Raw genomic sequence first — 27,882 nt, 5'->3', positions numbered from 1 at the left:
AGTCTTTGTGTGCTTAAATTTCCCATCTGCAAACTGGGAGAGATGCACCTTCCCCCTGGTCCCCCTCCAGTTTTAATTTGGTATTTCTGTGTTTTTGCTCTGTTTTGGCATGAATGTGCACTCCTGTGCAGGACGCAGTGTCTGGAACCCTGTCGTTTTCTCCCATTTGGGATTGGCAGCTGCTTTTCTTCTCTGAATGTCTCGTGGGTGACAGGAGCAGAGGTGATAGACAACCCCTCCAGTGGCATCATTGCCCAAACATGTTCCTGTTCTCCCTGCAAGCTGCTGGTCAAACTGCTATTAGATAATTCAGTTGTGCTTAGTGTGGCTAAAGATTTTAGCAACTTTGAATAGCTATCTTGAAAAACACACAGATAATAATTCCTCAGAAATGAATTTTCTGATTTTTAACTCCTTTTCCCACTGTAGGAAAGTCTAAATGAATTGAGTTCTCTGGCACCAGGATTCCTCGTTAAACTTTTAACAAATTGAAGTATGGGATTAAAAAAACCCAAACTGTCATTACTGACTTAAGGGACTTAATGAAGCATCCTTAGTATTGATAATTTTAATGTGTTAAGGTTACACTGGTGGACAAAGTGTGAATTTACCAAATTATGGGTTGAAATACATGGAAAGATTAAGAAATCCCTGCAGCTGTGGAGAGAGGGGTTTCTCTCTGCTATGGAGCCATCTCCCCAGCAGAGGGAGGAGATTTACTGGCTAAACACCTTTTCTTCTTGTGTTGCTTTACCTCAATTAATGAATAATTTAATTCCTTTAAAAATTAGTCCTGATGAGAGAGACTGGGCTTGCTACTTCTATGGAAGAAGCTTTCCCCATAGAGTCCAACAATAATCCAATCCAACTTCTGGCCAAGTCCAGCTTTTGGTAGCCCTCGTGGAAGCTTTCCTTTGCTGTAGCCTTTGTGAAAGTGTCAGCACGAAGCTGTAGCCTCGTTTACTGGGAGTTTCCATAATGGGAACTCCTTTTCCCCAGGAGAGAAGCTACTTCAATATTAAGAATTGGTTCGTGCTGATGTGCTGTTCGTGCAAACCTTTTTTCTCTGCTTGTTTCCATTTGTTTTCACAGTCAAACAGCACTTTGGCTTTTCAACGTTTTTCCTTAAGCAGCATGTTTTTCTGCTTGTTCTGGACTTGTCTGGAAAGTCAGCATAAAGTTAATTTATCTCCCATGCCTAGAAAATGGCATGAGAAATGATAGCGTGCAAGTATTGCGCTGAGCGCTGAAAGGATAAATTGAGAGAGTGGAAAAATAATCACTTCATGTTGGTGTCTGACAGCTGTTCTGTACTTTCAGACATTAAAATCAGGAATTCAGTATGAAAATAGCTTTTTAATGGAGTGTTACACTGAGAGCCTGGCAAGTTAAACTTCACAGAAGCAGAACTTTGCCGGATGAGGTGCTGTTGTATATTCTATTTAATAACTCCCTCTTACGTGAAGGTGTTTCAAGTACAAGAAAAACATTTCTGTAATATGATTTTAAAATAACCAAGGTGCAGTGGGCTGCCAGTTCACTGGATTGCCCTTAGATGGAGCTGTCAGCTCCTGCAGGGCTGGTGCTGGCTGAGAGGAGGGAGTGATGCTGGGACCACGCAGGAGTCTCTCAGCATCACCGACAGCAACCCTGGAGCCAAGAGTTTGCCCAGGTCCTTGGCATGAGAGCCCCAAAAATCTGTGTGCCAGGGCCTGTGTTTGCTCTCACGCTGCTGCCTCGCTTCACAGATGGGTTGCTTGGAAGATCAAGATGCTTTTTCCCCTTGTCCTCTGCTTTTTTGGAGCGATGACTCAGTTCCTGCACGATTCCTGTTTGGCCTCAGCAGCAAAAGTTGGAGAAAAGCGTCATCTCCAGAGCCTGCTCCCCTTGCTGTGCTCATCCTTCAACTGGGAACTGAATAAATGAGATTTTTTTTAGCCAGTCCTGCCCTTGCCTTTGCTGCTCACATAGTGCACGACCGTGCAATGAGTGAGCAAGTATCTCGTTAAGGGACCTTATGGGCAGGAAATATTCTGCGAGCGGAGGGGTCGGGTGGCCACTGAAGTAATTTTGGCAATAGAAGTACAAGTGGTTTGGTTTATTTATGACTTTCTTCCTACCTCCCCCACAGTGTATTTTCATTTACTGCGTGTCTTCCATGAGCATTGTGTAGGAAAGCTCTGAATTGGGACTCTGGAGATTTAGAGTCTGTTCCCAGTTTAGTAACAGATTTCATACAGATAATCTTTTCCAGTTCCATTTCTGCTCCGTAGGATGTGATTATTACTACTTTGCAGTGTGCTAGGAGGATAAAACCCAATTCTTAAGACTACCCTGATTATATTTTACCATATAGTATAAAAAATTACTTAAAAGCTCTTTTCAGCTTAATTAACTTCAAGTGTTGAACACTAACAAATACAGGCCCACAGCAGTCTGAGACAGAGCTGGGTTAGTTCATACATGTCCCCTCCCAGCTGGGATTTACTCCCAACTTGTGATTCCAACTGGGTGTAAGCATCTTACTGGGATGGACCGTGCTGCAGCTGGTGCTAAAAGTGTCTTTTCTCACTCTTCCCTCTTCCAGGAAAAGAATGCTCAGCTACTGGGGACAGCACAGCAGTTATTCACCCACTGCCAGGCACAGAAAGAGGAAATCAAACGTCTTTTTCAGCAGAAACTTGATGAGGTAGCCCTGATGGGGTGGAAGTGGGTGCTCATTAGTCATCTGCACGCGAACGGTTTTGATAAAAATGAGTAAGACCAGAGCAGCTTCAGGTCTTCAGCCTCTGTTTTGCAGCAGATCATGCTGAATAATGTGGAATCTGTATCACTCTTTAGTTAGGCTTTGTAATTTCTTGTTGAAATGGTTGCGTGCCACTCTGGGTCCAGGGGAGGGGAGGGACGGACCCAGTGGTGGTTCAGTGGAGGAAGCATCCCCTGCTGGTTGGCTGGGCTCTGTGTTGCTGGTGCAAGTTGGGAAGCACAGAATGAAACACAGTGGCTCTCTATAAAAATAGTGTTCTTTTGGCTGGCAGGAAACTAAACGCCAGTTTTAAAGCTGAATTGCTGGAAAGGCAGCTCCAAGTGAGGCACTTCTGTCCCTGTTATCCCCTAGCGATGACAGAGTGCCTGGGAGGGTGCTGGGGGGGACCCCTGTGAGCTGCATGAGTTCTGTGGATCTCCTCAATGTCATTTTGACTGTGACAGACATCTGGAATTAGGGGGTCAAGACCTCATGGAATGATCTCTTTCCTTTTCGCCCTTCTTCTTGTAGTTGGGAGTTAAAGCTCTGACGTACAACGACCTGATTCAGGCTCAGAAGGAAATCTCTGCTCACAATCAGCAACTGAAAGAACAGACAAAACAGCTGGAGAAGGACAACAGTGAACTCAGGAACCAGAGCTTACAGCTGGTGCGTACAGCCCTGGGGTCCAAGTAGGGGGTGACACTCCCATTTGTGTAGGAAGGACAGGTCACAAGCCAAGGGCAGTCCCTGTCCTCAAGGTATCTTAATGAAGAAAGAATTGTCCTGCTGCTGTAGCTCCTCTGTAATGGGCAAGAATGATGTTCAATATATTCATCAATGACCTGGATGAGGGGACAGAGTGTACCCTCAGCAAGTTTGCTGATGACACAAAGCTGGGAGGGCTGGCTGACACACCAGAAGCTGTGCCACCATCCAGCAAGACCTGGACAGGCTGGAGAGTTGGGCAGAGAGGAACCTGATGAAGTTCAACAAGGGCAAGTGTAGGGTGCTGCTCCTGGGGAGGAATAACCCCCTGCACCAGGACAGGTTGGGGGTGACCTGCTGGAGAGCAGCTCTGAGGAAGAAGACCTGGGAGTCCTGGTGGACAAGAGGATGACCATGAGCCAGCAATGGGCCCTTGTGGCCAAGAAGGCCAGTGGTCTCCTGGGGGGCATCAGGAAGAGTGTGGCCAGCAGGTGGAGGGAGGTCATCCCAGGACAGGACAAGAGGAAACGGGCACAAACTTGAACATAAGAAGTTCCATCTAAACATGAGGAGGAACTTCTTTCCTGTGAGGGGGGCAGAGCCCTGGCAGAGGCTGCCCAGAGAGGTGGTGGAGTCTCCTTCTCTGGAGACATTCAAACCCCACCTGGACATGTTCCAGTGGGACCTGCTCTGGGTGGCAGGGGGTTGGAGGAGATGGTCTCCAGAGGTCCCTTCCAACCCTGTATGGAGGAAAGTCCCTTCCAACCCTGTATCATTCTGTGAAGGAGGAATGAAGGTGGTCCTTTCTCTTGGTCACCGTTATTTACCAGGCCACCTCATTCCACATTATGTGGTGACCACAGGACCATTTGGGTGGCACTTGGCTTAAGCTGAGAGGAGTTTTCAGTGGGCTAAGAAGCTTCTTGCACGTACCCAGTTGAAATGTGCGTGTCTTTCAGCTGACACCTCGGGTGGTACAAAGTGGTTAAAGTTGTCTTTCCATCTGTCCCGTGTCTTTGCAGCTGAAGGCACGGTGTGAAGAGCTGAAGCTGGACTGGTCAACGTTGTCACTGGAGAACCTGCTGAAAGAGAAGCAGGCGCTGAAGAATCAGATTTCTGAGAAACAAAAGCACTGTTTGGAACTGCAGGTAGAGAGCGAGAAACAAATCTGGAGTCACCAGCCTGGGGCAGCTCTTGGGCAATGGGCCAGTTAAGGGGATTTGACTCAATGTGATGGTAAAGGATAAGCTGAGGGACCGTTTTTCTTCTCCCACTCTCCTCCCCCAGGGGCTAATCTTTTTATTAGGGGGTTTTAGTAAACTTGAAGAATAAGGATGTGGATAACTTTTAAAGGAAATAAGTGCTGTGACCTGATTCCTTGGTAACGGTGTGCAAGGAGGAATCATGGTTTATCGTGAAATAGAATTAAAAAGCATGACTGGGTGAAAAGAAAGGTCCTGCTTGTTTGCATAATATGTGGCTTCATGAGAATGTCTTCTGTGCCCTCTGATGTCTTGGGTCAGGAGTTGGTTCCCACAGAATGTCACTTGCTGCAGTGAAAAGAGATTAAACTCCTGTGACTGAGGAACTTTTCTTTCCCTGTGGGATCAGCACTGGAGCTACTCCTACCCCTGGGTCCTCCGGCACGGAGTGACTTCAATGCCTGGCAGTGTTGAGTTACTCCATGCTCTCTGTATAAGTTGGAGATATTTGATGTTGGCTTGCAAGATCTGAATGGTGCTTTCTAGGAGTCTCTGAGCCTTTCCCTTTACCTGTGCCTTTTGGCCTCAAGCTCAGAGCAGCACCTTGAAAATTTGTTTCTCAAATCTTGGGTCAGTTGTTCTGCCTTGTTCCCAGAAACGGGGCGCCGCTTTTCCTGAGAAGCTACGTGTTTCTCAAATCTTGGGTCAGTTGTTCTGCTTTTCGGTGCCGCTTTTCCTGAGAAGCTACATGATAGAATTGTTAAGTGTGGTCTTTAATCGTTGTCCTCCTCTTCATTTAAAGATCAGCATTGTGGAACTTGAGAAAAGTCAAAGGCAGCAGGAGCTCCTGCAGCTGAAATCGTACACGCCGTCTGAGGAGTCGCTGTCAGTGCAGCTCCGCAATAAGCCCCATCTGAGCCGTGATCCTGAGGCTGATCACGGCAGGTTCCAGCTGGAGCTGGAATGCTCTAAGTTCCCCATGCCCCACATCAATGGCATGAGCCCTGAACTCTCCATGAACGGCCACGCGACTCCCTACGAAATCCATAACACTTTTAGCAGGCCCTCCTCCAAGCAGAACACCCCTCAGTACAGCACCTCTCACCTGGACCAAGACATAGTTCCGTGTACCCCGAACCACGGCAGCAGACAGAAGGCAGACAAGATGACCAGCTTGTCCTTACCCGATTATACCAGGTTTTCCCCAGCTAAAATAGCCCTGAGGAGACACTTGAATCAAGACCATGCAGTCAATGGAAAAGCAACAACTAATGAGATACAGAGGTGAGAGTGATCATTTCCCAGGATGGGAAAGGAGGGGTAATGCTATTGCTTGGTTTTAATAACAGTGGTTTGTTTGGATTGTGGAAAAATATTTTTTAACAGTGGAATTTTATAGACTTTTAGAAGTTTTGTGTCAAGAAAACCAGCAGTGCCAGCTGATTGACTGGGTGAATGTGGTGGTACAGTGCCTTGGGTCTGGTACAGGAATTCCTTGCGAAGGAGAAGTCGTTAACTTTTGTATCCTAACGATGGTACGTCTCTGTTCCAGAGCTGACCATGTCAAAGAGAATGGCCTTACATATCCAAGCCCTGGTATTTCAAATGGCATAAAGCTGAGTCCTCAGGAAACTCGGCCCTCTTCCCCAGCGGCCTTACCAGTTGCAGGCGAGAAGGTAAGAGATCTGTTTGTGTGGGGGGGTGTTACACCTGGGAGAACAAAGTAAAAATGGGCCAAATTAGGGGATGTGGGCAGGTTCCCTTCTGTGGGCAGCTTGGCGTGGAAAATAACACAAAATACAATAGGTGTGGTACGATCAAAAGAAGGAACTGGCTGGAGGAAGAGAATACTGTGCCCGTGAGAGGTGTGCTTACCCTCCAGTTACTGGTTTGCATGTGAATCAGACCAGTAATGCAGTAGGACTTCTCTTTGATCTGGCGTGTGCCTACTTGAACTTGAAAAATAGACTCTTTCATGGTTTAAAAAAAGAAAAAATAACAAAAAATTGCCCACGTAATTGGTCCAGCGATGAATCATATTGGTGCTCATCTCAGAGCAAGCAGGTGCCCTCCAGTAGGAGGTTACCATGGAAATATTTCTGGCTACTGCATCCACAGCATACAGAGGGCCTCAAGATATGAATTCTGTCAAAGACTGCTTTTCACAGAGCTCTGACAAAGACACTGGGAAATGAGCTTGCCTAAGGCAGCCTTTGCCTTGTGCTTGGGGACAGCAGGAGCTTTATTTTACCTATTGCTCTGCTGTTGGATATTGGTGTCTGAGTCAGCTTTGCTTTATGGTCATCGCTCTTAATCAGAGAATCATAGAATTGTCCAGGTTGGAAGGGACCTTTAATGTCAGCTAGTCCAACCATCAACCCAACCCTGCCCAAGCCACCACTGATCCATGTCCCTCAGCACCACCTCTGCCCAGCTTTTAAGTCCCTCCAGGAATGGTGCCTCAACCACTGCCCTGGGCAGCCCATTCCAAGGCTTCATAACCCTTTCCTTGTAAAAAATGTTCCTAATCTCCAGCCTGAACCTCCCCTGGCCATTTCCTCTTGTCCTATCACCTGTTTCTTGGGAGAAGAGACTGACCCCCCCTGGATACACCCTCCTTTCAGGGAGCTGTAGAGAATGAGAAGGTCTCCCCTCAGCCTCCTTTTCTCCAGGCTGAACACCCCCCAGCTCACTCAGCCACTCATGAGACTCATTCCACTCATAAGACTCCTAAGTCCTCATAAGACTTGTTCTCCAGACCCCTCACCAGCTTTGGTGCCCTTCTATGGACCTGCTCCAGCACCTCAATGTCTTTGTGTAATTCTTTTTGGAAAAAAAAGGGAGGGAGGGAATATAAACGAGCAGGTTACCATTAGTTTAAGAGACCCCTCACCAGCTTTGTTGCCCTTCTATGGACCTGCTCCAGTACCTCAATGCCTTTGTGTAATTCTTTTTGGAAAATAAAGGGAGAGAGGGAATATAAACGAGCAGGTTACCGTTAGTTTAAAAAGTCTTTTCAGTAATAGCACGTCACTAAGATCATTACTTTCTCTTTTGCCTTTACAGGTTTTGAGAGAGAGAACCTCTGTGAGTAATGGAGAAACTATCACCAGCCTACCTATCAGTATTCCTCTCAGCACAGTGCAGCCCAATAAACTCCCTGTTAGTATCCCTCTGGCCAGCGTAGTCCTACCTAGCCGTGTTGAGAAGGTGGTGAGTAAGGGATTGTCAACGCTTTCCATCCCTAACTAAAAATCACAGCGGGCAGTAACGGGGAGCCGTGCATCAGGAGCCTTAGTGGGGCACTCTCCGTGCTCAGGGGGAGGCTCTGGGGATTCATCCTCTTGGCTCTTAGTCATTCTGTAGATTTTGACTCTCTTTTGTCTGTGGGGTGGTGGTATTTGAGCCAGGAAGGAAAGTAAAGCACATGCCTCAAGAGATCCTAGACTTAATCTGGGTGGAAAAGGCATGGAGTTTGAGAGTTTTGGGCAGTGAAAGCAGAGAATCACACGTCTCAGTTCTTAGCTCCTGCCTCCCTACGTGACCCTGGGAGACAAATCCTTCTGCCTCAGTTAGATCATCCAAAATGGTCTGTGTCACACACGTGTGTCGGGTGAACTTGGGTAGCACCTTGGGGCTGTAGTGCCAACGGCGTGAGGAACTGCTTTGTAGCTACAGGGAGCAACTGAGAGAACTTTGGGAGCCATCCCTCTTTGAAATTCTAATAAGCCCGTGCTGCTCCCACTGCAGAGGAGTTTAAAAAAGCCTGGTCCAGTTTCTCATGAATATTTGTCACCAAAGTGTTACGGTAGACAACTGAGACACATTTGCTGCTTTCACTAGAGCTGTGAATTTAGAATCCATCCAGCAAAGCCTGCCTTACAATCCCATATCTGGAGAGCTGGAGTTGTTCCATAGTATTGAATCCACTCTCTTTTCCCAGCTGTAGGCTTCTGGCTGTAACAGAACTAGGGGCTGCCCAGCTCCGAGCAGAACCTGTGCGTCCTCAGTGAGAGAGAACGTTCCCTCTCCTGGCATCTCTCACTTCAACACATTCTTATTCAGGCTCCCATTTTGCATTTGTTTCCCTGCTTTAAGCAAACCCTGCTTGTTGCTGATACCCCCAGAGAGCGTACCAGAGAACACAGCCTAATCCTTTTCATCTTCAGTTTGGGGTTTTTTTGGAGAACTTTGTGTGCACAGGCTTGGGGACATGTTACAATCATTTATGTCCTTTCCAGCTGCCTGTGAACCAGGCGGTTGATCTCTGATGGCAGTGCCATCCTGAGTCTAAGCTTTTCAGGACGATGAGTCTGTCCCTCTATCTGCTTTGGGCTAGATACTACTGCAGTCTAATTAATCACACTATTTATTTTTGTCCAATTATGTGCCCATCTATGTTATTCTCAAAACAAGCAAAATCTAGGCCATTGAGCAAGTAGAGCCACTTTCCTCGGTAGATCCACTAATGCATGTGAATTTTGTTTCAACTGTTGACTTTTGGGTATAATTCCTGTACTGAAATGCCTGTTTCTCTTTCCCCAGAGAAGCACACCTAGCCCAGTTCATCAGAGTAGAGACTCCTCGACACTTGAAAAGCAGTTTGGTGCTAGTTCTCATAATGGCGTAAGCAATGCTGCTGGAAACAAGCCACTGGCTTTGGCTACCTCAGGTAACGGCCTCGTCTAGGTGAGGGCTCGCTGTCCCGTCGTGACAGCACTCCCAGTGCATGCCTCGGAGGTTTCTGGGCACTTGTCAGGTCATTCAGGCAGGAAAGGGCCAGATAAATGGGTGTTTTTGTACTGAGACCAAAGAATCGTGGCTGATGATGCTTCGAGACAGTATTTGCCTACAGCTTGCATTTATTCTGGCATAAAATTTGGCTTGACGTACCTTTTCCTGCACTGCAGCACCTTGCAGTGTAAATAAATAGTTGCTTTTATAAATTTTTCTATGTGGATTAAGAGATTTCCACCTCTACAGTGGGGCAACGTGTTGCATTGATTGCTACGAGCTGATGATCTGGCTTTTAAAAGTTTCATTTTACCGGGTGGTGGAGGTTTTTTTAATAGCAAAATTAATTGCTTGGTGCGGGTCACAGTGGTGCCTCGTGAGCAGTTGTGAAGGCACGAGGATGTGGGTAGGAAGGAGGGTGAAAGGGGGAGGGCAGGGATATACCTGGTAAGTGCAGATGTTGCTTCTGAACTCGCTCATCTGTGGAAATTGTGGCCTTTAGCTCTTCAGGCAGTGGAAATGTTGTGGACCAGTAAGTTCTAGCATATTAGAAGCTGTTCTACAGCTGATCCCTCGTGAGGGAGGACATCTCTTCTTAATGTTCACCACCTCGAGGGGCTTGTGTTGTTTCTAGCATCTGTTTTGCAAAGAAGAGCTTGGCTGCGGTTTTCTAGAAAACCAATGAAATATTTAAAAAACCCCTTGTTTTAAAACAATACCATGTTCCCTTCTGCCCCTTTCATTTAGACAGCCCAGAGATAAGGCCTTACTACAGCACTAAACCCATTTAGGATACACTGTGACAAATATTAATTCCCTTCCCAAGCTTCTTTCTCCTGCCACAATTTCTTTGAGGATCCCCCGTCACTTCCAAAGCCACAGCCTTTTGCTTAATTTGGAGAAGAAGCTGGGCTGTAGAGATGACACAGTCCCTTTTTTGGGGAAGGAAACAGCCTGAATTTGGCTGTCTGTTTCCTTGGCGATAGGAAGGAGCTGAGAGTAAAGGAGCCCTTATTCCAAAAGGCGTTTAATAGCTCAAAGGAAACTTACACTTGAATTCCATTTAAAAACCGGGTAGAGCGTAGGATTTCTCCCTATGACACGTGGATTCTCCTGAAACTGGCCAAAAAGTAGTGAAAATTGTTAACCCCTCACCAAAATTGCCAGCGCCCAGAGCCACGTCTCAGCTGCCCCCTGTAACAGGCGAGTGACACCCGGCTGCTGGGACGCAGGCAGAGCTGACCCCAGCCCCAGTCCTCCCAGCACTCCCAGTACTCTAGCACTGTGACCTCTCGCTCAGCAGAAGCAATGATGTATACTTTCCCTTTCAACAGGTTTTTCTTACTCTTCTGGCTCCGTGGCAGTCAATGGAAATCTTACAAACAGCCCAGCCCATCTTAACCATAGTGTTGATCAGGCAGCTCTGGACGACTCCGGGAGTCTCTTTAGCTCTGTAGGGTCTCGGAGTTCCACTCCACAACATCCTTTGCTAATGATGCAGTCGAGGAACTCTGGGCCAAACTCCCCTGCTCACCAGCACTCAGCAAGCCCCAGGTTAAATGGCACCTCTCAGAGCCTGGTAGGAGGGGTATTGCAATATGCAGATGCTCAGAAGATGTTTGCCGAAGGAACAAAGGGGGATCTTCAGTCTGATGCAGCGTTTTCAGATCCTGAGAACGAGGCCAAGAGAAGAATCATCTTTACGATCTCTCCTAATACAGGACATGTAAAACAATCCCCTTCCAACAAGCACAGTCCTCTGCCCGCGAGCGCTCGGCTGGACTGCGGCCAAGCCCACGCGCAGGACGGCAAGAAGCGAGGCCGGCGGAAGAGAAGCTCCACCGGGAATCTCAGCGGGAACGCCGGGGTCTCCCCTAAACGCAAATCCTTACCTACTGTGTCTGGGCTCTTTACGCAGCCGTCGGGTTCACCCCTCAATATCAACTCCATGGTAAGGGCAAAAACGAAGAGCTTTGACAAGAGAGAAGGGTGTGGGAAAGCTCTTGGAATGAGAAACAACTTTAACTGCCTGTTCTTTAGCACATTCTGTGTGTAGAGCAGGCAGATCGGTGTGAGGACGCTTCGTGAAAGGGGTTCACCCCTCAATATCAACTCCATGGTAAGGGCAAAAACGAAGAGCTTTGACAAGAGAGAAGGGTGTGGGAAAGCTCTTGGAATGAGAAACAACTTTAACTGCCTGTTCTTTAGCACATTCTGTGTGTAGAGCAGGCAGATCGGTGTGAGGACGCTTCGTGAAAGGGGTTCACCCCTCAATATCAGAGAGGGGATTCTGCCACTTTACTCTGCTCTGGTGAGACCTCACCTGGAGTATTGTGTGCAGGTCTGGAGCCCTCAATATAAGAAGGACATGGACCTGATGGAGAGGGTCCAGAGGAGGGCCACAAGGATGATCAGGGGGATGGAGCACCTCTGCTACGAGGACAGGCTGAGGGAGCTGGGGTTGTTCAGCCTGGAGAAGAGGAGGCTCCGGGGAGACCTAATAGCAGCCTTCCAGTACCTGAGGGGGCTACAGGAAGGCTGGGGAGAGCCTGTTTAGAAAGGGCTGCAGTGACAGGACGAGGGGCAATGGCTTCAAGCTGGAGGGGAACAGATTTAGATTGGAGATTAGAAGGGGGTTCTTTACTGTGAGGGTGGTGGAGCACTGGGACAGGTTGCCCAGGGAGGTGGTTGAGGCCCCTTCCCTGGAGATATTCAAGGTGAGGCTCAAGGAGGCCCTGGGCAACCTGGTCTAGTTGGGGGTGTCCCTGCTGACTGCGGGGGGGTGGGACTAGATGGCCTTTGGAGGTCCCTTCTGGCCTGGGCAATTCTATGATTCTATGAATATCAACTCCATGGTAAGGGCAAAAACGAAGAGCTTTAACAGGAGAGAAGGGTGTGGGAAAGCTCTTTGAATGAGAAACAACTTTAACTGCCTGTTCTTTGGCACATTCTGTGTGTAGAGCAGGCAGATCGGTGTGAGGACGCTTCGTGAAAGGGGGTGAGAAAATTGCTGAGAAGTTGGGGAACTGTTTATGAGCAGGTAGAACTTCTGCAAAGAGTTCTTTGCTGTCAGAGCATTAAAAGGGAAAAATAATCTCTTATGACAAAAGACTTGTTTCTGCAGCGAAGTTGCTTTTTTTTTTTTTAGGCTGTAGGTTAAATATTTTGAAAATAGTTTATACGAAGATTGACTAAGTAGTGTAAGAGTGCCAGAAGCATATGGCATTCTTGCATAATTAAGCCAGCTATACGAGTGGTGTTCGTGTGATCCTGTAGTTGGAAAAGAAACGTGATTATCCTGTGTCTTCATGTCTGTATTTAAACATAAAATCAAAGAACGAAAATGAGGTATTTTTCCAAGCTTTATTTAATCTTTCATCTCGGGCTGTGTTGCAGGGAGGTGGGTGTGACAGCAGCAGTGCTAAATGAGCAGCTTTGGCGTATCCGAAAGCGGAGCAAGTTAAGCCTGCTTTGAATATCCTTAACAAGATGCCTTGTTTCTAAAGGGCTACTCTCACCTGTAACCGCTTTCTTTCCTTCTTGCCCAGGTCAATAACATTAACCAGCCTTTAGAAATAACAGCCATTTCCTCTCCTGAAAACTCCCTGAAGAACTCTCCTGTTCCTTACCAGGACAATGACCAGCCCCCGGTACTGAAAAAGGAAAAGCCCCTCGTTCAGACCAACGGGGTTCATTACTCCCCTCTAACGTCGGATGAAGAGCAGGGATCTGAAGACGAGCACAACAGCAGCAGGTGGGGGCACAGACAGGGGGGTCGGGGGGAGATTGCTCTGGGAGCTGCCAACGGGGCTCTGAACCAGAAAAGGGAGAGGTGTGTGAGGCCGCCTGTGTCCCCTGTGCTTGGAGAGTGATTCCCTCATCCCACCCCTCTCACGCGGCTGGAATCGCGAACAGGGAAGGTGGGAACCTACTGTAGGACAAGAGGAAACAGCCTCAAGTTGTGCCAGGGGAGGTTTAGGATGGATATTGGGAATAATGTCTTCACTGAAAGGGTTGTGAAGCCTTGGAAGAGGCTGCCCAGGGCAGTGGTGGAGTCACCATCCCTGGAGGGATTTAAGGCCGGGCAGACGTGGTGCTGAGGGACATGGGTCAGTGGGGGTTTGGGCAGGGTTGGGTCGATGGTTGGACTCGATCTGAAAGGTCCCTTCCAACCCAGATGATTCTCTGTGTTGCTGTGTTTGCAAGGCTCACAGAGTCTGCCCTCCCAAAGAATTAGTGTAGAAATGATTTTATTTTTATTACCACGTTGCTTTGGAGGAGGAGCACCGAGTGTGTGTGTAACCTTTAACTAAGAATCTGTCTCCCCCTCACTCCCAGTTTCAGCTTGATTCAAAAATCTTCCTGCTCCAAACTCTTGATGTGTTGCTCTGAAAATTGAGTGTTTTCCACCCTTTACCTGCCTGGGGGGGGTGCAATTTTTTTCATGTTTAAAGTGCTGGATAAATAACCACTGTAGAAATGTGAGCAGCAGCCTATGGCTTACTGATAAAGAGCAGCAACAATGGAGTCCTCTGAACGTGCACTGATCTTGGCAAAGAGCACAAATTCTGTAACAGCTTCTACTTAAAGTCTGTGGTGGATTTTTTAAGTTCCTTTAGTAGCGTCCAGCTTTCTGGCTGACTTGGCTTTACATGCTCTGGGCAACTGTTAAGACGTGAACGTGCGGAAGGTGAGGGTTATGAGAGTAAATGTGCAACTAAAGGTCTGCAGTGAGTGCTATAACCCTTTTATTTTCCTGCTAGAATCGAAAGGAAAATTGCAACCATATCATTGGAAAGCAAATCTCCGCAGAAGACTGTTGAAAATGGTAGGTGTGAGGAATGTTAATTACTCATCGTAAGGGTTGTGCTGGGGAATGGGTGGCTGCTCCTGAAGGTGTTGGTCAGAAGAGGGCCCTTTCTGTGCTGCTGAGCAGAGCGCAGTTCTGCCAGGGCTTTGCAGAATCCTAATTAAGACAGGTGGCTGATAATTACAGATTTTGGGTCAGTTCTTTCTGGAGTCACAGGTCACCAAAGATCTGACCAGGTTTTTTTTGCTGACGTGAGGTTTGGGGAGGGATCTGTAGTACAAAGACTGAGGAAAAGGTAGATCAGCATTTTCAAACATTTTCACAGCATTAAACTAAATTTTAAGGACTTTCAGGTGGCTTCACAAATATTTCTGTCTTGGGACCAGAAATAGAATTACAGACTGGCAAAACGTGTGTGTTGAAAGATAAAACCCTGTTTTTAATGAGCAGATTCAGCGAACGCTGTTTTTTGACATTTTACACGTGTTTTTTTCTTTCTTCCAAACCAGGCGGCAGCTTATCTGGGAGGAAACAAGCACAAAGCACCGAGAACATGAACAGCAGTAAATGGAAATCGACTTTTTCACCGATCTCTGACATCAACCTGACCAAAACGACAGACAGTCCCTTGCAGTCGGTCTCGGCCCTGAGCCAGAGCTCGCTGTTTGCCTTCAGGCCGCCCTCGGAGGACGCTCTGGCCATGGACACCAAGGTGGCACCTCACGGGAGGAAAAACGTCGCCGTGGCCTCGGCCGGTGCCGACGGGCTCAGCCCCGGTACAAACCCCCCCAACGGATTCTCCTACAACGGGGGGCTCTCCGCAGACCTGGGTTTACACAGCTTTATCGATGGTGCTTCTCTTCCCCACAAAGCTTCCGAGGTGACCACTTCCAGCTCCTCCCTGGGATTCCAGTCGCAACGAAGCAAAGATGTGGGGGGATCGGAAACGAATCCCTTCTTGAACAAGAGGCAACTCGAAGGCCTCGGCGGCACGAAAGGAGAAGATTTAAATCGGTCGGGGGTGAAAGGCAAAGAGATCGGCGAAATAAACGTTCGTGCTGGGGGTTCTTCGGAAAAAAACTCTTTGCAGCATAACGGAAAGGTCGGCAAAGGAAGGGACCGAGATGTGGAGTTTAAAAATGGCCACAACCTTTTCATTTCTGCTGCTGTTTCGTCTGGTGGCCTTCTGAATGGGAAAAGCCTTCCTACTGCTGTTTCTTCAGCAGCCAACCCAGCATCTTCTGTTCAGGCTCACCATCCTTTCCTAAACACTCTGACCACTGGATCGCAGTTTCCCCTCGGCCCCATGGCCTTGCAAGCAAACCTCAACTCGGTGACAAATTCCTCAGTATTGCAGTCCTTATTTAATTCCATGCCAGCTGCTGCCAGTCTGGTCCACGTGTCATCAGCTGCAACCAGACTGACTAATTCTCACACTATGGGGAACTTCTCTCCTGGGGTTACAGGTGGAACAGTTGGAGGTAGGCAGAACTCTTTCTCTGGTATAAGACAGGGCCTAAAGGAAAGTCTGACGCTGCCTCTCCAGGGCTGAAACCCCTTTCATTCCTGCAGGATGTGAAGCAGATCTGTCCCACATAACCAGTCTCCTCTCTCTCTCTCTCTTTCTCTCTCTCGGAAAATGCTAGGATGAGTTCAGTTCCCCACAGTGCAATCTCATGAGCTTTGTCTACTAGATGAGCTTGTTGTATCACCTTAATGAAAGAATACACCCAGACTTTTGTGATTTCCTAATGTGTGCTTGTTCAGATGTTGCTGTGTTGGAACCGCCTTTAGGTCTGCCTGCAGGTAACAGATTTCACGTGTCGTGGTACCGAGTTAAGGATCTCTAACTTGGCAACAGGTTGAGCTTAGGCCTTGAATGGATCTAGCGTGATCCAGGAAGAGCAAAAACCAAAAACGTGCCTCTTCAGAGGAGATGGTGTGGGGAATTGCGTAGCGTTCTGGCTCTTGAATGGACACGAAGAGCTTTTCTTTGCCAGGAAGGGCAATGCCATATGCACCTTGCGCTTCTGGGACTCTGCACGGGCTTGGCTTCCGTGGCCCAGGCTGGAGACAAGCTGGCAGGGCTAGAAGATAGTCTGAACCTGCCGGTACTAAGTGTCCGAGGCAGTTATTTTCTTACCTGCCCATAATCATTCAGGCACCATGTCGGGAAATCCTAACTCTCCCATCTCTCAGCACGTAGATTTGCTGGAAATGCACCCACCCTGCCCTGTAAGCGGGGACGCAGGAGGGTGGGGAGGGAAGAGCAGCAGTTTGAGTCTTCAGATAAACAACTCTAGAGACCACGTAATCTCATCAAAAAGTCTGCCCGTGTGGTATAGAACTGACAGTTCTTGGGTCTGACCATTTTTCCTTGTGGCATTTAGAGGTTGGCAGTAGGAAAGGTAAGTGATATCTTTTGTACCTCCTGGCCTGCACCATTACCTCTCATTGCTTGCTGCCTTCTCATGCTGCATATTTTTTGTATGGGGCTGTAACTATTATAATTTTGCTTTTTTTTTGTTTTGTTTTGTTTTTTTTTTTTTTTTTTTGGTTTTGTTTCTCTTGTCACTTGAGACTGTACAAAGCCCATCTGTTGAAGCTGAGTTTTTCTCTCCTGTTTGCAGGTATTTTTAACCATGCGGTGCCTTCTGCCTCCTCTCCTCATCAATTTGGAGCCAGTTTCAGCAGCAGTGCTGTCTCTAGCAGCACGGTGCTAAGCTTAAACCCCCTGCAGGCTATTGCCAGCACCTCATCCTCATCCTTCCCACCCCCTCCCTCTAATTTAGTAACATCTAGTGAGACTAGATCTGCTCAGCACCTCAACAGAGCGCCAGTGCAATCTGTTTTCCATTCCCCTCCTCCCCCTCCTAACGTTTCCTTGCCCCCTCCTCCTCCATTACTCGCTTCTAACTCCGAGCCCGCGCTTCTGCAGACCCTGCCATCCATCCCGCCCGCCGAGGCTTTTTTGCCACCCTCATCCTCTGCTTCTGCCCAACCTGCTAACGCTTCTTTGTCTATTAAGCTAGCTTCTCTCCAGCACAAATCCTCCCGCCCCTCCTTTACAGTCCATCACCCGCCTCTGCCCCGTTTGGCGCTGGCCCCGTCCGCGCCCGGGATCACCCAGTCCAACGCTGGCACCTCGGCCATGTGGGTTACCCTGGGCATGCAGCCTCCTTACGCTTCGCACCTTTCCGGGGTTAAGCCGCGATAAAGAGCTTGCTTAGCTAACCGTTCTTATTGCGTAAGGTAAGGCTCGGGGAACACAACCCAGGAGTTGTTGTGAGAGATGCTGAATGATGCTTCTTCCTTTTGCAGAGATATAGGTTGGGGATGGGCTCTGGGAAACAGAGAAAACCCTAAAATGGGGGAAAGCAAATAATCTGGTGGCAGAGGCTGGAGAGTCTTAACGCTCTCTGTTCTGGGAGTCAGGATTTCTCGACAATGGTAACTGTCTCATCTGGCGTATGGGGGAAAGCAAATAATCTGGTGGCAGAGGCTGGAGAGTCTTAACGCTCTCTGTTCTGGGAGTCAGGATTTCTCGACAAGGAGCACTCAAATGGTAACTGTCTCGTCTGGCATCAGGATTATGTCCAAGTGGGGATCACTTTCAGGAAAACGTTTATTTCTGAAGATCAGTAATCAGGAGGAAATGTCTATTTTTTAAGTATGGTTTTATACACTTGCTGGAAGTCGTCGTTGCCTACTGTGGTTGCCCCTCCCCTCTCCTTGCCCTCCCCCACGGCCTGTTGCCTCTCCACAAGTCCATGTCCGCGTAGCGTTAGGGTGCCTGGTGGTGCTGCTCGGTGACTGCATGTGGCACCGTGGCGGCCTTTTCTCCCCCCTCAGTCAACAACAGCTGCTCTGAATAATCACAAAGTCAAAAATTCTCTAGGTTACAAGCTGCAGCTTTGTCTTGGAGAGGAAATGCACTGGTCTTGGCTTTGCGGTTAACGTAATCCCATCCCTGCATCACTGGAAAACACAGCCCCAGGGAGCAGAGAAGGGTTGTCTTTTCTCTGGGCACTGCAGCTCTACTGGACTGGCCTGCTAGGGCTGGCAGTAGCCATCCCATGCTGGATTTACACTTGCTGGGCAACCAGACTGGGAATGAGAACACAGGGAACCGCAGGGTTAACTGGTCCGGGGGCCGTAGCAGAGGAGGGTCTCCGCACACTGTATATTTTTTATTGAAGCAAGTATTTAAATGCCTTTTAGAGCAACTCCCCAATAAAGTGTACCACCACGGAGCTGGGTACTGTTGTTAATGAACGTACTCTGAGGCATCCCCGTGTAACCACTTGGCGCTTGCGAAGTTCAGCCACCGTGTTAGGTCCCAGGGCTCGCCCCGCGCTTCTCCTCTAGGTCTTTGGTGGTGTCTCTGTTTGCTACATGGTTGGATACTCTTTGCTGCTTACAAAACGTACGCCTCGATTACAATATACCTGAGAGAGTCTTTTTTTGCCTGTGCCGATTACAATATACCTGAGAGAGTCTTTTTTGCCTGTGCCTGTGTTGGGTGTAGTGTCTCCATCATCAAATTGCTCCTCCAACAAATCCTCCTTAGGCTTTTGTGAGGCACGTAAGTATTATCTCCCTCCTTCCGTGCAAGGAGGGGAGGCTGAGGAAGAGTTTTGAGTGACGTGGTCCCCGTGTCCCTGCGTGATGCTGTTACAGAATGGGCATGAAAGACCCCAAACAGAGAGGAAAGAGGGGAGAAGGGGCAAGGAGGGTCAGGCTGGGGGGACCTGAGTGACCAGAGTGAGACCAGCCTGGAACCTTCTGCCCCTGCCCTCCCTGGAAATGGGCTCGTATTGGGCTGGATTCCATCCCATTGGATGGGACGGTCCCTGTCACTAAAAGGTTCTGGGCAAAATAGGCACAAAAGTGACATATGGAGAAAAGTAGCCGGATGGCAAAGCTGGATTGTGGAGTGAAGGAGCAGAGTTAACGCTCCCAGGAGATGGGGCGTGATGGACGGGCCGTAGTTGTGGTCCTGCTGCCCCAGACACATGGAGAAAGGGCAAATATTTGAGCAGTTTCATTGATTTTGGTGTGAATTTGGGTGCTCAGAGTCCTTGATGAACCAAGGCATGATGAAATCTGGAATCAGGGGCTAAAATAAACCTCTTAATGTTCTGCCCCATAAAACATTCAAAGCAGGTTAGTGTGTGCTAGAAAAAGGTGGAGTACTGGGCTCCTCAGTTCCAGAAGGACAGGGAACTGCTGGAGAGGGGACAGCAGAGGCTACAAAGATGATGAGGGGCCTGGAGCATCTCTCTCATGAGGAGAGGCTGAGGGACTTGGGGCTTTTCAGTCTGGAGAAGAGAAGACTGAGGGGGGATCTGATCAAGGCCTATAAATACTTCAAGGGTGAGGAGGATGGGGAGAGTCTTTTTTCAGTGGTGCCCAGGGACAGGACAAGAGGGAATGGGCACAAACTTGAATATAACAAGATCTGTCTAAACATGAGGAGGAACTTCTTTCCTGTGAGGGTGGCAGAGCCCTGGCAGAGGCTGCCCAGGGAGGTGGTGGAGTCTCCTTCTCTGGAGACATTCAAACCCATCTGGACACGTTCCTGTGGGACCTGCTCTGGGTGACCCTGCTCTGGCAGGGGGTTGGAGGAGATGATCTCCAGAGGTCCCTTCCGAACCCAGGTGATTCTGTGATTCTGTACTGAGTGAGGGAATGCTTTTTGTCCCCCCACTCGAGGTGAGTCTCAGGAGGATGGAGTTCAATATGGTGACGCTCTCAGAAGAGCTTTAAAATGAGTCAGAAGGGGCCGCGTGTCGCTTGGAGACATCCTTTCTCCCTGTGGTTGGGTCCAGAGTTGCTCCCGGGGGCTCGGAGCAACGTAGAAATGCTTAACACATCTAACACACAGCAGAGTTTTGTCTTTTATTTAGATGAGTCTCTTCCTCTCCTCCCGTTGTGCAGGTAACTAGGATTTCTACCTCAACCCAATGTGACCTATGCAAGGACAACGTGGACCAACTTCACTCGGCTTCCACTGAAAGGTGCTCACCTGGCCTGTGCAGGGGTTTCTACTCTATTACTACTGGACAAAATAAAAACATGAAAAGACCTAAACAACAGAAAAAAAAAATATTTACTGTGAATCTGAGTAAAAAAAGGCAAAAAAAGAAAAAAAAAAAAAGGCAGAAGAAATGCTTAAAGCTCCAGTTTGTATTGTTGATAGTTTAGATAAAGTATTTATCTTTTTTTAAAGTGAAAACAATTTTGACTTATTTTATTCCACCTAGAATCATAAATACGACTTATTATTAAATTCTCTTGACTAATAAAGGACTGGCACACCAGCAGAGATGTAAAGAGCCTCCTCTCGGTGCTATTTCAACCCGTCAGAACTGTGCCTCTAGTTTGATCCTTGGTGCTGCCTTCGGAGGGTTGCCCGACGCCAGACCCAGTTCTCAGACAGGTGGGAGTTTTGGTTTATTCCACTCGCTCTGTTCATATCCCAACGTCCTCGGGCTTCGCAGAAAAAGGCAGTTTCTGCCTTTCGAACCCAATGCTCTGTTTTTAACCCAAACTGAGCCAGGCGATCCATTAACTGGGTGGTCTTTAATTGTCTCCGTTACAAAGAAGGACATGGGGGCACCCCTCTGGCGTGGCCCTGGGGTGGCTCGGCCCCATCTGACCACAAGAAATTCAAGTCCTGCCCTGTTGGAACTCCTCCACTGGGCCATTTGCAGTTGCTGGTGGCACTGGAGTCACTGTGAATATTGGTAGCCAGCCCGGTAACTGGTTTTGGGGTGTCGTTGGCATATGAACAGGGTGGGGAATCACTGGTGTTGGTCAGGCCCTTGTCACCAGCGGTGGGAAGACACAACGTAGCGCGTCTTGTACTGGTGCAGGGAGCAGAACTTCTCACAGCTCGTTGGTTTTGTTCCAAGTACGATGTATTTTTTGTTTTTTTTGTTAGTAGGGTTTTGATACTTGATTCAGCAATGGCTTAGCCGTGTCCCATTTATTGACGGAAGTGCATTTTTGCTTTTGTATTTCTTTGCTTTAAGTAGGTCTACATGGTAGTTCACAAAAACACCGCGATCTGGCTTAACCGTGCTGCCACTATCCCACTGGTGCCGTTGATCGTCTCGTGACTTGGTGTTCCCTGTACAGAAAGCGCCGCTCGGGAGCAGCGGCTGTATTTTATAGAGATGTGATGAAAAAGAAAAAAAATATAAAGTTCATATTCTTTTATTTCATTTATTTTTAGATTGTACAATGCACAGTAAACTTGTAAAGACTTATTTATTCAAGTGCACAAAGTTGAGGAGAAGGGTGGTGTATCCGGTAGGAATCGCGCCGCTCTGCAGCTCAGGCTGGAGCGAGCACCAACAAAGGAAACTACAGTTCAAGAAGGGGAATTGCAACAGCAAAATGAGTAGAAGAAAAGGACGTTTAGGCTTTGGGGAAACAACTGCCTGATGGTCCCGAGGCTCTGAGGGACAGCACTGTCCTCAAATCCCTTCCAGGTCACTACTGCTCCCGGAGGACTCTTCCACCTCCAGCAATGGGGCATCCACCTTAGACTGGAGCCTTGCCCCACCAGCCCTTCCCCACCCCCGATGGAGCATCCCGAGGGCACAGAACACTGGGCATTTAATTAATTAATGCGTTAAACACACTTTAGGTGTCTGTTCTTGTAGTCAGTGAGATACCTCTGCCCCCGGGTGCTCTCTCCTGCTCCAGGCTCCGGGAGGAAGGGTTGTGGGCACGATGCTGGTCATCTTCAGAGTGGTGAGGGAGAGGGGCTGTAGCAGCTCCTGCCTTCTACCGACATCAGTGGGGCCCTTTTCTCTGTACCTCATCCATCTTCATAGAGATTTAGGATAAAATTCAGTAATTTTGTTGATTCTTAAGCGTGTCTTCCATAGGCAGGCTTTGTGCACAGAAACTGTTGGTCTAATTTTGCTGTCTCCTTCACCGGGAAGGGAAGGGAGTGATAGCCCTGGAAACTGGGGACACTTTGGAGCTGTTTTGTGCTTGGCGTGTGGGAGAGGACTTGAGAGCGCGGCGCCCTGCTGAGTTATTAACAGCGAAGTGAAAACTTGGGATAAAAGGGCAAAAACGCTCAGAGGGTGAGAGCTGAGAAACATCCAGTAGCTTCTCGTAGGAGCCGTACACAGTTTATATGTCCTGGAATCCAGGAGGACAATGTAACCCAGATGTTTTGCAGCTGGGAGTTGGGCAGCTCCAGCTTCTTCTGGATCTGTGGGTCACTGGGAGTTGGGGAGCTGCCTTCGCATCCTTCCTTCCCAGCCACCGGCAGAGCACGCGGGTCTCTGAAGGCTTGGTGTTGGTAGGCTGTGCCTGAGCATTGCAGCCTTAATTGCATCCCCCCCCTGTCTCTTACACCCTTGACAAGAGAGATGAGGAAATACAAGTAGAAGCTTTTCATCACTCTGCTTTTATCAGATCCTTTTCTGAAAAGGGACCAAGTTACGGTGCTCCTTGGACCTCTTGTGCCCACCTTCATCTCAAAGCACAGAAGAATCCGACAAGAGAACTTGGTGCCATCCCTTGCTCTCTATGGGGAGGGTTCCCTTGTGCTCACACCCAAGGTGCTTATAGGACACGAGCAAAGATGCCCATTTGGAGGAGGAACCGATGTCCGGAGCTCCGTGGAACCTGCTGTGCTCCCCAACATCTGCTGGAGGCCTGGATCACCCAGTGGCTCCTGGCACCGCTCCTCAGCTTGATGGAATGACTTGCTTTGCCCCAAGGTTCACAGCGTGCCAGGAATCGGTGTCTGGGGAGCCAGACAGAGATGGTTTAGTGGTGGACTTGGCAGTGTGAGGTTGATGGTTAGACTTGATGGTCGTAAAGGTCTTTTCCAACCTAAATGACCCTTTGGAGCAAAGGCCCTGGACAAGTCTTGGTTTGTCATCTGCTCCGGTGGGTGTCGTAGAAAAGCAAAACCCCCTCTGTCCTGCAGTGTCCCGTGTGGTGGGGGGTGAATGGTGATGGGTGGTCACCCGGTGTCTGTTGCTGGAGATGAGCAGCACAGGCTGTAGATATCAGCTCAACACACGTGCGCCATCAAGGCGTTCTCAGTGACCCAGGATTTTGGAGCCTGTGACTCCCCAGCTGTCGTCCGGGAAGTCCAGAGGAACCCAGACACTGACCCAGGAACAAACGTGTAGTTGGGACGGACTTGAAAGGGATTCGATCTGCGGCCAACCTGCCAAGCATCTGCTTCAGCCTCCTGGGGCCTGCTGGGACTGGCCTTCATCTACCTCTGCGTCGTCTCAGCCCTGCTGTTCCTGGTGACCCGACCTTTCCATCTCGGCAGCCCTGGAGCTGCTCTGGCCTGGCCAGTGTCTTCCACCCCCACCCGACACCGCTGGCACCTTCTCCTCGTGATGCCCACTGAGATGTGCTTCCAGGCAGGTGCCCCCGATGCTGATGCTCGGGGGGAGCAGAGGTGGGAGACCAGGCGAGGATGGGTTTTGGACGGGTGTTTTGATGTTGCATGAACTGGGAGATGTTGCCAAGAGATTTGTGCTGTCGTCTGCCCCACTCCCTCATCTTTTATCGCTTTGCCGTAACCTCGAGCAAGTTCAACTTGTTTCTTCTCTGTCTGCAGCCCAGGAGAGCGTTCACCTTGCTCTGGGCTGCGGAAGGGACAGCTCTTGGAGACGTGAAGATCTGATCCATATGGCTACAAGGATAAGCCCCTCCTGACCCTCCTGTAGGAGCGCTCTGCCAGAGGTCTGAAACCTGCTTTCAATAATTGGAGATAATTTTGAGTAATCAAAGCCAAACAGCTTCCAAAAAGGAATTCCTTCAGCCTTAACCACATCCTGTCGGCTCTGGTCCTTTCGTGGCTGTCACACGTGTTCCTTCTCCTCCAGGCCACCGCCAGCGAGGGACTCGTCGGGAAGCTGAGATCCATCTTGTAGCACGTACGTTGCCAAAAAAAGACAAGGAACTTCCTGAGCGTTGCGCCGGGCAGGACCCGTGTCCCGCTGCGGAGCCCCAGCCCCGGGGACCAGCCCTGAGCTGAACTCTTCCTTTTTTGGTGATTTGCTGCCTCTGGCTCGCGCTTCCCGGGTCGGGTCCATTGAGACCCACCGTGTTGAGAAGCTGAGCGAGCTCCAAGAGCAGGAAACCTGAAGTCAACGTTCGCTGCCCGTTAGTCATTCGGCACCAATCCCTCCGTTAGCCACCGGTGGGGCACCCAGCAGCCACTGGTCAGTTGGTGAGGGAGAAAGTGGTTGGAAGAGGTGGAGGGTTGGGCTGAACCCGAGCTGCTGCGCAGGGTGATGGGGACATCAAGCTGTCCCTGGTTCCCTCTTGTTTTGGGGCAAATGAGGCTGTTTCCTTTAGGAAGGTGTGGATCAGGCTGGACAACCGTGATGATGGGAAGTGTCTTCACCCCCCATACTCTTGGTTGTGGGTGCAAGGGGAAAGAGGTGAAGGGGAATGTGCTTTTTGGAGAAGCCACCAACAACGGGGAGTGTAGCCCATCCTGGATGTATGTGACACTTGGAGACAAAGTGCCATCTCCGACTGGTTTCTTCTAACAGCGGGAACTCCTGTCTCCTTGGCCACGAAGAAATTGTGCTTCCATCTCACCTCCTGCCTTCCTCGTGGCTGCTTTGTCTTCAAGGGTTTGTGCAGATGGAGGTGAGCTTGTAGGGTCTGGATCTGATGGCACCTGCAGTCGCTGGAGTGCCCAGGACAGGATGGTTGTATCACTTGGTCTTGAAGGGATCTACCTTCACTGGTTTTGAGCGTCAAGAGCTTTCAAATCCCCAGGACTTGATGCTCCTCAGCCTGAGACTCACCCAACTCTTTGTCACTTGTTGAATCTCAAGTTGTAGTGTTGAGTAGCATTTTTCTTTCTTTAATCAAACTTTATACCCAAGCAAGTAACTTCTTCACTTGAAATCTGCTGAGCAGATGGGTTTTGGGCTTGAGAAGCTCTTCCATTGCATCTGACATCTCACACTGGAGGGTTGCTTCTGTGCTGCTTGGCCGGTCAGGGTGGATGGCCCGGCTCAGTGGGGTCTGACATGTGGGTGCCTGCCCTCACCCCTGTGGGGACAAGAGTTTCCTTCTGAGAGGCCTTGGTGACACTTCTTCCTCAGCCAGCTCCTTCAGGGGTTGGACTAGATGACCTTTAAAGGTCCCTTCCCATCCAGACTGTTCTAGGAGTCTCTGTACAGATTAATCTGGGATTGTCGCTTTGCCTTGGAAAATCCATGGGAGGGATGAGTGGGAGGGAGATGGATGAGGAGGACAAGAGGGATGGGACCCAGTTCTGCCTCGGGTGGGGCCACAGCAGCAGTTGCAGGTCAGGTCTCCACACCAGGATGGATTTACCCCCTGTGGTGGTGGGATCCTGTCTCATCCCAGCCTTCCCTCAGAGGGGGCTCTTGTCTGCCTTTGGGCTTCCCCTTCCAGGAGAAGGTCTACTCTGGAGTGACGAGGCTGTGGACAGGCAGCTTGGGGTGGCTTCCAGGGACCTGTGTACTTCGATTCTTGCCAGGATTGTGTATTTAGAGAGCAGCATCTGCTCCCCACACCCGTTATGGTTCCACTTGGAGGAGAGTCCGAGCAGGGGAGAGCATTGGTGGATGCAGAGCTGGTTTCTGCCGTGGGGCAGGGCATGGACTCAGCTTTTGTTCAGGTGATGGTTTCGGTGGGACCCAGAGTCACTGAGAGCAGTTTGAAGGCCATTGTGTGCTTCCATCTCCGCTGAGTTTATACAGAGGGCCCACTTCTGGGACTCCTGTGGACCCACCGGTGGCCCTGGCACGAGGACCTGTGGGACCTGTGCCCTTGCGGTGCTCCTGCAGCAGGGGCTGGTTGCTGTGGGTAGGAGGGTGGCTCTGGGTGGGCATTTGGGACCTTTACACAACAAAAGGCTGCTCTCTCAGCCTCGGTCCCTGCCCTGCTCCAGCTCTTACCGTTGCTGGAAGAGGAGGTGTCCAGCTCTGGGAGCTTGATCTCAAGCTGCTGATGGTGACTCCCCTCCCGGCTGGGACTTCCCCGTGTCCTTCCTTCCCAGCTGGGTCTGGGGTTGGTGCTAATCACCCCAAGCTCTAATAACAAATGTGGTGTCCCCCTGGGGGCTGATGGCAGGAGAGCCCTTGTCCCCTCCAGGGCTGATGGCAGGAGAGCCCTTGTCCCCCCGGGGCTGATGGCAGGAGAGCCCTTCTTTAGGACTCGGTGACTTTGTCCCAGCGCTGACCTCGGGTGGCTTTGGCTGATCATGTCCTTCGTGTGACCCCGTTGCTTTCCGTGCTGAAATCGGTCTTTTTAATTACACAGGGTATGGAAACCTGCAGATTATTGATGGATTTTTTTTCCCTTGGAGGGAGTTCTCCCGCCTCACGGGGGTGGGTGGCCGGAAAAATCCGGTTTTTGTGGTTTTACCTGAGCCAGAAGCACGAAGAGATTGAGCGTGGGGAGCGGTGGTGTCCCCAGCGAAGGGGGGACCTTGTGCCGGGGGCTGCAAACCATCAGGAATGGCTTTTAAAAATCACAGTTTGGGGAGAAGAAACTGGACAGTGTTTTTGTGAACTATCTTTGCAGCACTGAGGGAAAAAAAAAAAAACAAAAAATCCCAAGAATTGGCTTTTTTGGAAGCACAGATATGGTCAGTGGAGGAGAATTCGAAGTTTTAGGGCTGTTAAAAGTTTTTTTTTCCTCTTTTCTTTGCTCCACCATTTCCGCAGTTTGCGTATCGGGTTGTCACTCAACGATGGATTCCCAGTTTTAAAAATATTGTTGTGCCATATTTTATTTATCCTTATGCATTTTAAGTATATAAATATCTATTTAGATTGAATATTGCAACAAAAAAATGCTTTTATTGTGAACTTCAGGGTTTAAACCCGAGACGAAAAAAAAATGGGAAATACTTCTCCAATATATTTGCTGTTTGCGACCCTCTTTCGGTCTTAATTTTCTTAAGTTTTTAGAGTTTAAAAACGATAAATCACATCTTAAAATTCCAAGTTTGATGGCGTTAACCCTGAAGTTCTCAAGTTTGTGATCCTTTGGGTCTCCCGAGGTTACACCTGGTGGCTTTTCTGGCGCAGTCGAATCGGTCTTTGAGGAAGGTCTGGTTTCTGGAGTCGATGAGGAGAAGGTGGAAGGGGTTGATCCATCCTGCTTGGCTTTTTTTAACCTATTAATCTTTTAAGCGATCAAATTAAAAAAAAAAAAATACCACCAACTTTTTAGGTCTCTGTTCTACTTAAAACTTTTTAGGAGTGAGAGCCTGCCCTCGCTGAGTGGGACTTCGATGGGGAAAGCAGTAGATTATGAGGTTGCTGTTGCTCAGGAATTGATTAGTAAACTTTTAACTACTAATAAAAATCCATTTTTCGATGGATTTTTTTTAAAAAACCCCATTTTCTTAGAACAGTGATATGGGATGTTTCCTAGTGAATAGGAATTAGTTTATATAATTTAGCCTATTAAACCGAATTATTTAAAATTCAAACTTCCCCTAATTTATCTTTTGTTTTGTTTTGTTTTGTTGGTTTTTGTTTTGGTTTTTTTTTTATACCGGTAAGTTTTCCTGTCGTTCCTTTCATTCTTCCATAGAAGTAGTGTGAATTCTGGTGTGTATATATGTATGTATAATATATATATTTCCACCCTGCCTTTCTAATTCTCCACAATGTAAGAGTTAGTTT

General features: G+C 48.9%; 1 protein-coding gene across 1 annotated transcript in view; it reads left to right on the top strand.

Annotated features, from left to right (window-relative positions):
* Positions 1 to 26,824, top strand: part of DOT1L (DOT1-like histone H3K79 methyltransferase) — a 66,259-nt gene extending 39,435 nt beyond the window's left edge. The window contains exons 17-29 of the mRNA XM_014957964.1: positions 2,588 to 2,689; positions 3,278 to 3,415; positions 4,477 to 4,602; positions 5,459 to 5,940; positions 6,209 to 6,332; positions 7,723 to 7,869; positions 9,202 to 9,328; positions 10,725 to 11,341; positions 12,939 to 13,144; positions 14,154 to 14,218; positions 14,710 to 15,681; positions 16,831 to 17,452; positions 20,141 to 26,824. Coding sequence (XP_014813450.1) covers positions 2,588 to 2,689; positions 3,278 to 3,415; positions 4,477 to 4,602; positions 5,459 to 5,940; positions 6,209 to 6,332; positions 7,723 to 7,869; positions 9,202 to 9,328; positions 10,725 to 11,341; positions 12,939 to 13,144; positions 14,154 to 14,218; positions 14,710 to 15,681; positions 16,831 to 17,417 — 3,693 coding nt within the window. The 3' untranslated portion in view covers positions 17,418 to 17,452; positions 20,141 to 26,824. The remainder of the gene's footprint in view (positions 1 to 2,587; positions 2,690 to 3,277; positions 3,416 to 4,476; positions 4,603 to 5,458; positions 5,941 to 6,208; positions 6,333 to 7,722; positions 7,870 to 9,201; positions 9,329 to 10,724; positions 11,342 to 12,938; positions 13,145 to 14,153; positions 14,219 to 14,709; positions 15,682 to 16,830; positions 17,453 to 20,140) is intronic.
* Positions 26,825 to 27,882: the final 1,058 nt, after the last annotated feature.

Source organism: Calidris pugnax, unplaced genomic scaffold, assembly GCF_001431845.1.
Source record: "Calidris pugnax isolate Ruff unplaced genomic scaffold, ASM143184v1 scaffold255, whole genome shotgun sequence".
NCBI classification, from domain to species: Eukaryota; Metazoa; Chordata; class Aves; order Charadriiformes; family Scolopacidae; genus Calidris; species Calidris pugnax.
Note: the sequence above shows the minus strand (reverse complement) of the source record. Positions and strands in the feature narration are given on the sequence as shown.